General features: G+C 37.7%; 1 protein-coding gene across 1 annotated transcript in view; it reads right to left on the reverse strand.

The window, feature by feature from the left end:
* Positions 1-13,634, reverse strand: part of Tex11 (testis expressed 11) — a 327,793-nt gene that overhangs the window by 74,844 nt on the left and 239,315 nt on the right. Inside the window, exons 20-23 of the mRNA XM_038317046.1 lie at positions 5,664-5,704; positions 4,374-4,460; positions 2,607-2,677; positions 1,186-1,307 (exon numbers count right to left, since the gene is read on the reverse strand). Coding sequence (XP_038172974.1) covers positions 1,186-1,307; positions 2,607-2,677; positions 4,374-4,460; positions 5,664-5,704 — 321 coding nt within the window. The remainder of the gene's footprint in view (positions 1-1,185; positions 1,308-2,606; positions 2,678-4,373; positions 4,461-5,663; positions 5,705-13,634) is intronic.

The following is a 13,634-nucleotide window of genomic DNA, read 5'->3' on the forward strand; positions in this document are numbered from 1 at the left end:
AGATAATCTTATGTCTTGTTAGACATAAGATAATGATGACATTTAAGCAAATGTAATTGAGTGAAAAAAAAACAAGCTAAGGAAATTGGTTCACTTGGCTATAAAACTCTAGAAATAGATGAGTTCTTTCATAGCAAATATGTGAAAGGAAACAAAAGTAGACGAAACAGTTTGATTGGTCATATATATAACCACAGAGAGACAATGAAGATAAATATAAGAACAGATTAGAAATGACTAGTCCATGGGAAGGGGCAGCTAAAAAGAAGAGGCTAAGTCAAATGTAACCTTTGCTTATGAAGGAATTAACCATTATAAACCTCTGAAATCAAAATACTTATATGATGGGGAGGCTCAGCCAATCACCTTGCCCATACCTCGGCCACTGACAGTTTTAGAGTACCCGTAAATGGATAAAAACAAAATTGTCTTATCTTGCCAAGACAGGGTAGGATAGTTCTAAAAAAAGTTCCTTGCCTTTCAAAAATGGTATGTCAGTTATGTTAGGCCTTAGCCAAAGTTGGTTGCAAACGAGACTTAGGGTGATTGCCCAGATAATCAGTTGTCTCTGACATTTGTTGCACATTTTGGAAGTTTCTCATTTGTACTTCCTGGTTGCTTAAGTAATATTACTTCCCTTCTCAGATCTTTGATGGGGTTGAAGATTAGATAATTGTAGTTATCCTCTACATTATTTAGACTCCTTGAAATAAACTGTTTAGTAAAACTTTTATTATGTTTCCTGCTTAATATTGTTTGTTGTTTGTAATTTTATATTTATCATTTGTTCCTATTGTATATAGTTGTACTTGGTTTGGTTTTGTCTTAGACAAAGGGGGAGATGATGGGGAAGCTCAACCAATCATCTTGTTTGTGGGATGTGTCCCCCCGCCAGGGGCCCCAAACAGCCTATAAACCATCGTTGTGCACTTGTTTTTTCCTCTTTGTTTTTCCTGCACTCCTCGCTGGAAACCTCGCAGGTTTTGTAAGTTCTCCTTCTTTCCTTTATTAAAGAATATTTTATATTAGAGCTAGTCTGGTTAATTCCAACTACGATCAGCCTCGCCCCTTCACTTATAGAATGGAGGAAAAGATTTTCTAAAGGGGAATAAACATAAATGTGTCAGGGAAAATAAATAGACCAAACAGCACACTTAACCCTCAGCTGTTCTTTGAAGACTGAACATTACCTGCTCATAAGTTGTTGGAGCTTTTCTTCCTCGCTCTAGATCAACTGCAGCTGCTACAAGTAAACATGTTTTCTGTGCAATCAGTAGTCCTTGATCAGAAGGACAAAAAAGGGACAGCTGATAAGAAACAACCAGAACATCAATGAATGCGGAGAATTCTGTCAGCTGAACACAATCAGAATCAAAATCAGCAACATCTTGTCTGAATGAGAAAATTCTGCAGGAAAACCACATGTTGCCATAAAAAATGATACAGACTATCACACTGATTTACAGTTTTAATTTCATATTCCTTTTCATTGTTTTTAGCACCTTCCTAGAGATAAAAGCTTCTCTTCTTTAGTTGTTTTCTCAATGACAAGTACTGTCATTAGGCCCTGAATGCCTATCTAGCAATTTACTTCTCGGGTGATGCTGCCATTTATAGGTGATTTTCCCCCTGGGAAGTAGTTTTTCCTTTGTACTGAACAGAGCCCAAATCAGTACTTAAATTGTTATGTTTGAAGAGGACAGTGTCAAATCCTGACAAGCATTAAACTTAACCTCATCATTAAATCTTGTCCTCTAGTTTTTGGAAATTCTGAGCTTTTTACTATAATAAAACTCGAAGCCACTTTGATTTCTACATGTCAATCTTGTACAAGCATCACCACAAATGTCAAAGCTGAAATGGACTTATGCCATCTAATTAAAACTGCATTTATACAGAAACTTGCAGAACTTGCAGACTTTTTTTTTTTAGTGGTACTTGGGATTGGATTGAGTCCAGGACCTTGTACATGCTAGATAAGTATTCCACCACTGAGTAGCATCCCCAGTACTCCAAAGACTTGCTTAATCTTTCCAAACATTTAGGGATAACAATCATGACCTTCACTGAATAAATAACATTTAAGTTGTCCAATCTCTTAGGTCTCGGGTTACTTAAGGTGAGGGAACTGTGCTCTTCAGTTCATTCCAGCTTGAAAATTTGGAACATTGACTTGGTCTCATTTTGTCAGATGAGTTATATTCTGTAACCCCTCTGCTTTCATTCCCCCACCAGTACTTGAACCTCTTTCTGACTTTTTAATGTCTGATTTGGAGGTAAATGACTATTTTTGGATGCTTAAAAGCGAATAATAAATTCACAAATTCTTACATATAGAACCTGCTCCAGAAAAAGAAAGGCCACTCAAACTTCTCATCTCCCTTCTCAACCCGTGCTGTTCACGGGTACTTACACTACATTTCCACAAGTGTTTTTAGGTGACCTTTCCGAACGTGTCGGTAGCTGCTAACATTGGAGCGTGCCCATTCTAAAGAGACTTCTGTTTTAACATAGGACTCTGGAACTCTGTCCTGACAAAGGGAATGGAATAGTTCTGTAATGGCAGAACTTTGTGCTCTATAATCAATGTTTATGATGAAATTTACCTTATAGGAAACCATGAAAAAGTTTTTCATTGTCTCTCGATCCTTCTCAGACTGCAGAGCTAAGTTCCAAGCTGAAAGTTAAGATAAATACTATAATTGTGAAAAATCGACTGTTTAGTCTATATCACCATAATCTCTACTGTCAACATTTTCAATATTAATTTACTGGAAAAGGGGTTCTTGGGATTAATTATATTTTACTTAAATTTTTAAATTTAAAATTAATTAAAATGAAATTAAATAGGTAAATAAACTATTTTGTTTTTGGAAAAAGAAATTGACTTTATGTTTGTGGAGAAACTTTTTGCCAAGAAATTTAGAGATTTCTATCACTTCTAATCATCCATTCTAAGTCAATGACAAATGAGGTACTGTTTAATCTTTTTAAGTTTGAGACACAAAAAGAATTCTCAGTAATAAATCTATCTATCTACCTACATACCTCTCTGTAACAGTAACAAAGAAACAGGTCATGAATTTGAAAGGAAGTGAGATGTTTGTGGAGTGGAAAATGGGAGAGGTTGGAGGGAGAAAAGGGAGAGGGGAAATGATGTAATTATATATTAATTAAAAAATACATACAAAGAAGAGAGTCACTAAGTGGTAACTGAAAGTCACCAAGTCATCAAAAAAAAGTTCAAGTTTAAGGGAGATCAGAATCTACTAAAATCAATGGTTAGAGTATTTATGGAGCATTTTCTATTTTCCAAAGTTTAGTAGAAGCCCCAAGTAGGTAAAACAAGGTGAGTGAGAAAAATACCTTTATCTTTTCAAACTTTTAAAAGGCCAAAGTCATTAAATATTTCTATATTTTAAAATACTTATTTTCCAAATTTCTTAGAATTCACACTATTTATTCCCTTTTGCCCAGATGAAATCCTCAAGGAATCCCATAAAACAGGACAGGGTTCATGTAGAACCAGTTCACTCTGTGATACTGTTAAATCCTTAACTGCCTCAGTAATTTTTATATCATTTTCATTAATTAAAGTCCAGAAAAAGAAAATGGCACAATTATGAATTGTGTCACTTAATGAACTGTAATAAAAAATAAACATATATCCACACCAAGAAAGATTTTGGTCATTCCCAGAAAATTGCAAGCTCCCTTCAAGTCCAAGATCCCTTTTTATGGTAAACACTACCTTAATTCTTTTCTTCAGATTATATTTTTAAAAATTATTTTCATATTACTTCCATGATAAAGTCATAGTAACTTCTACACACATGAATATAATACACATTGACCCCATTTTCCCCTCAATGTTTTTCTTTCTTACCTCCTAAATAGATCACTATTTGATTTTTAACACTGAATCAGTTTTGTCTTTTTTAACTGTGCATAAACTGAATCATGCATTATGTACTCTTTAATGCCTGGCTCTTTTTATTCAAAACTATGTTTCTGAGATGTATCCATATTGTTGCACATAGTTTATTTTTGGTGGATCACGTCAAAGAATAAGTTCAGCTTTCTAGAGCAGGTTTAGGAAAATAATTTGGGGAATAAAAGTAATAGTTCATCATTTTGTTTTTGATCACTCTCCACAGAAAAGAAAATTAGTATGGAATACTTTGTTATGTGTGAGATAAATATACTGCTTCATATAAAATCCTTAATAAATGATCCTACATAAGAGATGTATGCATTTCTATTTTACACACAATGAAACCAAGACTCAGCAAGTTATATACGCATACCAAAGGTTCAAAAGAAAGAGCCAGAGGTATAATAGAATGATATAATGCCCACAGATTTTCTTTTACCTATTTTTCTGAACCAATTGGCATCATTAACTCTAGAATCCAAAGTTGAAGGATCTTCATCAAAATGCTGATAAAATTTCAGGAGTGCTGTATCAAATAGGAAAATGGGATATTTATCTTACATGCTAGCAAAGTTCTTAATCATCCTTTAAAGATAGCATGAACCTAGAAGGTTCATTTCTGTATATATATATATATATATATATATATATATATAGTTGCATATCAAAAATAATCCAAGCAAGAAAAAGCATTACTTTCATGAAAACATTAACTCAAACTTTGAGGGAGCAAACATATCTTTAGAGAGGATTATAAATTTAATTGTTACAATTATTCACTACTTGAGGCACATAGAATAAAGAGCAGGAATAATAAGTAAAATACTAAAATGATGCTTAGTATACATGAATCTCTGGGTTCAATCTCTGGCACCAAACAAAACACCCTAAAATAATTCATGGTATCAATAGGCTGGCATAATATTTACTTAGCTTCCACAATAAGTATAATATAGAACCAGAACATGTTATCACCACGAGAAAGCATTTATTACTCACCCCATGCTCTTCTCAGAAAAAGAATACCAACCAGTAAAGTTTTCTTTGAAAAGCTTTGGCTGTGAGTCATTTTGCTATGTTTATAATCATGTATTTGAATGTAAAATTCAACTATTGTAGTAAGTAGATTAAAGTTTCTAAGATACAGACTTTTGAGTGTACTCAGAAATGACATATCCTTTGAGTAGAAGGGACACCACCAAATAAAACACGGTGCTAGTAAAAAGAATGTGGTGTTGCTAGATACCAGTTTATAGAAGTGGCCAGGAAAGCTTATGCGTCGGGAGAGGAGAGGAGATGACACTGACTTGTGTAAACAGACAATAAGAGAACAAACAATTCACTTAGATTAAGAAGGCACAAAACCACCAGCAGTGCTCAGAGAATTTCATTTGTCATGCTCATTTTTACATGTTCAATTATAGGACAGGAAATTAAAAGGAAAGGAAGGATGAGGGGAGGGGAAGAGGGAGGAAAAGAGAGCAGGAGGAAGGGAAGTGTCTTTAAAACAAATTAGGATAAAAATGGACTGAAATCACATTTAGAAGTAGATGTTAGTAATGACAATCATTTCCCTTGTGGATAAAAAACTAAAATAGTTTCCTGTGGTAAACGTTAATAATAAGCATGAAATTTAAAATATTAGAGTCAGTATGTTCAATATACTGGGCGAATTCAAGAGAGGCTAGAGGCAAGATGAAGGGCTGAAAATAAGTAAGGACATAATTACCTGTGTTCAAGTAAGTCAAAAGTTTCTCCATTTCTTTCTTTCTAAAAATTGAAGAAAAGGGAGTTTTTTAATGTACTAAACCTTTACTGTAGAAAATAATGGAAAGAAACACTGTATCTGAGAATTGGGCTAAAAATGACAAAATGTACAGTTTCTAGTTCAATGATAATCTACGACTCTAGCACATACCCCTCCACTGTCAGCCATGGTCACTCAGAACCAGTGTCTTCACACTTCTCTCTCTCTCTCTCTCTCTCTCTCTCTCTCTCTCTCTCTCTCTCTCTCTCTCTCTCCTCTCATCTCCTCTCTCTCTCTCTCTCTCTCTCTCTCTCTCTTCTATTCTTAGCGAACGGTTTCAATGACTGACAGGCTTTGAATATTTTTCATATTTGGGACCAGGTAGTGACCTCTGGGATTTATAAGGTCTGGTTTCTTTTTAAAGGTTTATGTATTTTATGTGTGTGTGTGTTCGCCTGCATGGATGCATATGTACCACGTGTGCAGTACCTACAGAGGTCAGAAGAGCACATGAGACCCTCTAAAACTACAGTTACTGGAGGTTGTGAGCTGGGAACTGAACCTGGGTCCTCTGCAGGAACAAGTGCTCTTAATTGCTGAACCACCTCTCCAGGCTGTCTGTTTTTACTGTGTGTGTGTGTGTGTGTGTGTGTGTGTTTTGTTTGTGTCAGGACAGGAATTTGAATCTCTGTCTTAAGTAAAACTGTATAGAGGCCTCATGTCTAAGAAAAAGTAGTGTTCAGCAGTAGAATACTTGTCTCAGATTCTGTCTCCAGCACTGAAAAGAAGTGGAGGTGCTCCGAGGGAAGTAAGAGTAGATGGTGGACTGGAACCTCATATTTCAGGAGATATCACATAATTTCCACCATTCTGTTTATCTAATACAAACTCCTCATTTTACAGTTGAGGAAACATACCTTATAGCAGGGAAAGGTTCACAGAAGGTGACACAGTGACAAAGTCTTCTACCCTGATCTTTTAATCTTCTGTCAGATTGGTTTAAGGGGTTAAGAAATTTTAGCAATCCCCTCTGAGGATACACTCCCAGTGATCAAAGGACTTCCGACTAGGCCCTGCTTCCATATCACAAAATCTCTCAATACTGCCTTCCTGTGAGCCAAGACTTCAATCACAAAGGATCCTTGGGGGGGACCTCAACCTATGTCCAAACCACACCAAAAACCTCACAAAAAAAGATAGTAGAGTCGAACATTTAAAATATTGAGAGAGGAAAAAAATGACCAAGTTTGAATTCTGTACTCTATAAAAAGTTTTAAAGGAGAAGAAAAGAAAGATTTCTTTAGAAAAACAAAAAATAAATAAGAAAATGACTATTTCTAAGAAAATGGTCAAAAGACATTGAATCTATGCCTTGCCAATGTAAACTTTCTGGCATTTAGAATTGTAAGCAATTTCTGTTGTACAGTATTTTATCGTAACCATCTAAATGGAAAGTTGAGGATGTAAGCCAATGAGAGAGCACTTGTCTAACATGCACATGGTCCCATGTTTGATCCCTACCACTGGAAGTAAACAAAAGACTTTTTATCTGTCATATTTTTAATGGGCCAAGACACCTATCTATTACATAAGACAATAAAATGGGTAGAGAGGTATTCAGAGAGGTGTGAAGGAACTGTATTTGTTCTCAGGTGACTTGGCTCTCTAGAGAATAAAAACAACTGACTCCACCAGCTCCCCCAAACTCTACCCACTCTCACCCGAAATATTGGAATTCATAAATAGTCACCATAGGGTTTCAGACTACAAGGTAAATATATAGACATCGAGTACTTTCCTATATCAACAAAGAACAAATGGAATTTGAAATAAAAAATAATGCCAGATAAAGGACCTGTCCTGCTTACCCCGACCAACAAGTCTCTCCCATGCTGCATCCAACCTTTCCACCCAGTAAAACCCCATAATCCTTCTCCAAGGTCTAACCTAGTGAGTCTTCCTAGCCCTCCACCTTACTAACTGTCCAAAACCTATTAGGTCTAGCCCAAGTCCTAAGTCCAGTGCCCCAGCTTAGTCAGGCCACTGCTACCTGCAAACTAACTAATCTATAGGAGTCTCCCAGGACCCACCCTGCCCACTCTGATCCATAGGTACCTCCCACACCTTGTCAAACCTCTCCACCCTGCCAGATCTACCTCCACACTCAAGGTTTGAACCAGGACACACATGCTGAACACAGAGGGGTTGAGCTGCTCTCTCCAGAGCCTTCATGAACCCAACTATAAACCCTGAAATCTACAGTGGTGACGTACCTGCATGCTACAATGGTACAATAGTGGCACAAACGTTATGGGAGTAACCAACCACTATCTGTTTGGATTCAAGGTTCATTCTATGAGACAGAGCCCATGCCTGACACTTCTTGGGTGTCTGAAACTAGATAGGTCACAGGCCAATGAAAAAACCAAATACTACTCTTCTATTAAAGTAATATAGCAATAAAATGACTCCCAATTATATTCTGTTACATCCATAGATCCGTATTTTCCTAAGCCATCATTATTTGACATATACAGTCAAACTGGACAAAGAGTGAGTCACTTGGGAACAGACAGTCCTAAACGGGATATCTTCATCAAAACCCTCCCCTTAGGACTCAGGGAGCTATGCGGAAAGAGGAGATGGAAAGATTGTAAGAGCCAGAGGGGATGGATGACTCCAAGGAAACCTTGTTTTCCAGACACAACAAGACTGATGAACTCACAGAAACTGGGGCAATGTGCACAGGTTCAAGCCAGGCAGGGCTCCAGAGCTGAGAGGGAGAACTGAACATTAGTTCCCATTTTTAACCAAAAAGCAATCTTCCCATTTCTAACCAAAAAGCAATTTCCAATTGTCAACTGCTTGCAAAGGCAAAATTAGTTTTCTCCAATGAAATCTCATGGCATACATAAACCACACTTAGGGTAAGGCCCCATGCCCAGCAGTAGATGCCAACACAAAATGAAGCCAATGGTAATCAATGGTGTTGTAGGTTTTTTTGTTTCATATTGCTTTGTTTGGGTATTTTTTAGAAATTTTACTGATCTTTTCTTGTATACTATGGTTTCCAACTTTTGTGTTTCTATGGGTTTTATAGTGTGTGCTTTTTGTGCTTTTTTATTTTTCATATATATTCTGGTTTGTTTGTGGGTCTTTTTTTGTTTGCCTGCAGGTTTTCAAAAGAGAAAGAGAAAAAGGTGTGGAGTTGGGTGAGTAGGAAGGCGGAAGAGGATATGGGAGGAGAGGAGAAGGGAATCTGTGATCGGAATATATTGTATGGATTTTCAATAATAAAAAAATGAGCCTGGGACCTGAATAGAAAGAGTTCTCAAAAGAAGAAAAAATGACTAAGAAATATCTCAAAGGGACAGAGTAGGAGAGTAATGAAAGAGAGATTTTTTTGGCTCTTCAAGACAGCATTTTTCTCTGTAACAGTGATGAAGCTTGGACTATCTGAGGGACCCTGTCAGTAGGACCAGGATCTATCTGTGGAGTGAGAGCCCATTCCCTATGGTGGGATGCCATGCTCAGCCTTAACGCGGGGGAAGGGGCTTGGTCCTGCCCAAATTAATGTGCCAGACTTTGTTGACTCCCCATGGGAGCCCTTACCCATTGGAAGGTGGGCTGGGAGGAGGTGAAGGGGGCAAGAGGCTTGGTGAGAGGAAAAACTGCAGTTGGAATGTAAAATAAAATTTAAAAATAAATAAATATTTTTAAAAAATGTTCATAGTCTCTAACAATTAGGGAAATGCAAATCAAAACTCTTTGAGAATTCATTTTATCCCAGCAGAATGACAAAGATCAACAAAACAACTAACTACAAATTCTGGAGGTGTGTGGGAAAAAAAGACCCCCTCATTCACTACTGGTAAGATTTTAAACTGGTGCAACCACTCTGGAAATCAGTGTAGAGAATTACCAAAAAGGTAAGAATAAATCTATCATATGACCCAGCTGTACCACTCCTTGCATGTACCCAAGGACTCAGAGGACTACTCCACAGATACTTGCTCAGCTATGTTAATTGCTGCTCTACACACAATAACTAGGAAACAGAAACAACGTCAAGGGTCCTTCAACCAATGAATTATCCATGTATACTATGTACTACTATGCAGCTGTAAAAAAATGAAATCAAGAACTTTGTAGGTAAATGGATAGAGCTATAAAAATTATATCGAGTAGCGTAACCCAGACTTGGAAAGACAAAAAATGCTGTATATCCTGTCATCAGAGGCTACTAGCTCCCAATCTTCAGATGTGAGTACATATCCTGGAGTAACTGCAGAAACCAGAAAAGGAAAAAGAGACCATTGTTGGGAAGCAATAGAGAGATGATGGGGTGGGGCAGTAATGGAGAGGCCTCTCATTAGAGAGGGGCAGGGAGATAAATACAGACAGAAAGAAGAGGGGGAAATAACAATAAGAACATCTGAAAAAGTCATAATGAATTATACTATTAACTATCTACCTTAAAAAAACCCTATAATACAAGTAAGTCAGCATGTTGTATACCAACATATACATGTGATACACACACACACACACACACACACACACACGTAGAGAGAGAGAGAGAGAGAGAAATGAAATTTTCTCATCTGGTCTGACAATACTTCTTTCAAGAACCAAATACATATGACAAAAATTCAGTACCAGGCATGAGTTGTTGATCAGGGCTTGATGGAGGAGTGTCTATGTGTTACTTTTATTAATAAAAAACTGCCTTGGCCCTTTAAGAGAACAGAAAATTAGGTAGGCGGAGTAGACAGAACAGAATGCTGGGTAGCAGGCAGTGGGGAGACGCTTCAGGCAGTCGCCATATGCAGTCGCTATGCTTCTCCTCTCTGAGATGGACGCAGGTTAAGATCTCTCCTGGTAAGCCACCCCTCGTGGTGCTATATAAATTATTAGATATGGGTTAAAGCAAGATATGAGAATCAACCAATAAGAAGCTACAGATAACGGGCCAGGGGCCAGGCAGTATTTAAATGAATACAGTTTTTGTGTAATTATTTTGGGTAAAGCTAGCCGGGTGGCAGGACACAGCCCTGCCGCTTCCTTCTACAAGGGCTGTTGTCAAAGAGACTCCTAAAATATTACAAGCTACTGATATTGCCCTTGTTTTCCCCCTAAAGGCGGAAGATAAATCCCTATTGCTGAAGACACCATGTACTTCAGACATGGGACCTAGAGAATCCTGAGCTGGAACTGACCTGAATGCCTCCTCCCTGAGGACTCCCAAAAGGAACCATGAAAGTTTCCTAAGGAGGGAAACAACCAGCAAACCTATCCAGCTATTACAACAATGAAACCACAACAAACGACCAACATGGCAGTAGTGTGATCCATACTCTGGAAGTAATAAAAAAGTTCTCTAAATGGACTTCCCACGTAAGAAGAGGAAAATCATTCCTGGCACTGGAAACCTAGCCAAATACCCAGGGCTAGTGAAGCCATGGATCCTAAAGGAGAATCTACAACCACCACTCGACAAAGCCAGAACAATTCCTAACTACGTTCTAAATACTTTTCCCTATATTATCTCTCATCAAGTGTAGTGAGGAGCTGCAGGCCGCTTCCCAGCTCCCGGCCGCCGGCTAGCTTTACCCAAAATAATTACATGGAAACTGTATTCTTTTAAACACTGCTTGGCTCATTAGCTCTAGCCTCTTATTGGCCAACTCTTACATCTTGCTTTAACCCATATTTAGTAATCTGTGTAGCACCACGAGGTGGTGTCTTACTGGGAAGATTCTTAACCTGCGTCCATCTCGGAGAAGAGAGCTATGGCGTCTGACTGAGGCATCTGCCTGACTCTGCTTTCTTTCTCCCACAATTCTGTTCTGTCTACCCTGCCTACCTAATTTTCTGTCCTATCAAAGGGCCAAGGCAGTTTCTTTATTAACCAATGAAAGTAACACATAGACAGATGACCCTCCTCCATCGATCAAGCGGAGACTTGAAGCAGGCCTTCATAAATTTAGTCAACTGATCTTTGACAAAGGAGCAAAGGTATTTTTTGAGAAAGTAGTGAAACAATGAGACATTCATGTGCAAAATATATAATGCATACATAGACCTTTCTTTTTATAATAATTAGCTGAAAATAGACCATGGACCTAAATGTAAGTAACAAAAGTATAAAACTCACATACAATAACATCAAAGAAAACATATATGACCTTGAATACACTCATTCCTTTTTAGATAGAATAGTATATGCATTTTGGCATGTGAGGCTCTCAAATTTCCATGTAGGGCCTGAGAAAGCTGGTTTAAAAAAAGAGGAGACAGCTCCCTGAGCTTATAGTTCATGATCCTTGCAATGCATTTCCTGTTTACTTGGGTAATATTATATCCTTCTGGGTCTTTGATGGAGCTAAAGACTAAATAATTAGAGATATAGTTTTCCTTAGCTATGACAAAAAGTAAATTATGTATAAAACTTTGGAATCTCTAAGATAAGATTGATAATGGAGTATTTTCTCTGAATTCGCTAAATACATATGGACTGAATATTGTAAATGTAATTCTTACTTGATAACTGCTTTTGTTGTATATAGTTTTACTATGTTAAAGTTAAAACCTTTCATTTTTATGTAGACAAAGGGTGAAATGTTCTAGAACATTAAGATTTGTTACAATTGTTTATGCTGTGGAACACTTGTTTAATGATGCAAAGATGTGCTGCAGTCTTTTATGTTGCATTTGTTTAACTGTGAAGCTGTGTTACTTTATCTGTCTAAAATACTTGATTGGTTTAAATAAAGAGTTGAACGGCCAATAGCTTAGCAGAAAAGGATAGACGGAACTGGCAGGCAGAGAGAATAAGTGGGAGAAGAAATCTGGGAGGAAAAGGCTTTTGGAGCTAGAAAAGGAGGAGGACTCCAGGAGATAGCCACCTAGTTACACAGCAAGCCACGGAGAAAGATACAAAGAGAGGAAGGTATTCAGAAACACAGAGGCAAAAGGTAGAGAGGATAAGTTAAGAAAATCTGGCTAGAAATAAGCCACACTAAGGCCATGTATTCATAAGTAAGAATAAGACTCCATGTGTGATTTATATGGGAGCTGAGTGGAGGCCCCCAAAGAGCCAAAGAGCAAAGAGTGAAAACCAACCAACAACAGTGCATGGTATATTGGAGCAATGCTTGATAAACTAGGCCACTTTAAAATCAAAAACTTCTATTTTTCACAATTCAGTATCAAGACAATAAAGACAAGCCACAGATTGGTAGAAAATACCTGAAAAAGACACATCAGATAAATAACTGACATCTAAAGTATATAAAGAATTCATAAAACTCAACATAAAAACAACTCAAAAGTGGGCCTAAAGAACTTCTAGATATGGAGGGGAGGTAAGGGGGTAGAAGGAGGAGTGGGAAGGAGAATTGGGGTTGGAATGTAAAATGAAATTATATATCTATATCTCTCTCTATATCTTGTAGACTGGTGAACACTTTGAGGTACTGGGATGACGGTTAGCCTGGAGAGGGCAAGAACACCCTATACCGCCCAGCACTTTGTGCCATGTATATGTTTCATCCAGTTCCTCCTGAACTAACAATTTAGAGTAAAGTGTAAAATAAGTCAAGTGTTTCGCTGAGTACTGCAAGTCAGACTAGCAATTAATGAATTTGGAAAAGGGGACCTTGGATTTCCTGTCTGGGCCAGTTAGAAATATCTGAGGCCTGGATTTGCATTGGCATGTGAAGCAGGGGCAGTTTTATAGGGCTGAGCCCTTTAACTGGTGAAGATTAGACTTCATGGTGTCATTTGTTGGCACTGGAATCAGGACAAGTACTTGCTAGACTGTCTTGGCTCATAGGAATATGGTTTGAATAGAGAAAAAAATGAAATGGCAAGGGTCAAGGACCTTGAGACCTGGGTAGTCACATGGCCACTCAAGGCATGGAGTAGCAGCTGATTTGTGCTTGGTAAAAG

The sequence above is a fragment of the Arvicola amphibius genome, chromosome X (assembly GCF_903992535.2).
Source record: "Arvicola amphibius chromosome X, mArvAmp1.2, whole genome shotgun sequence".
NCBI classification, from domain to species: Eukaryota; Metazoa; Chordata; class Mammalia; order Rodentia; family Cricetidae; genus Arvicola; species Arvicola amphibius.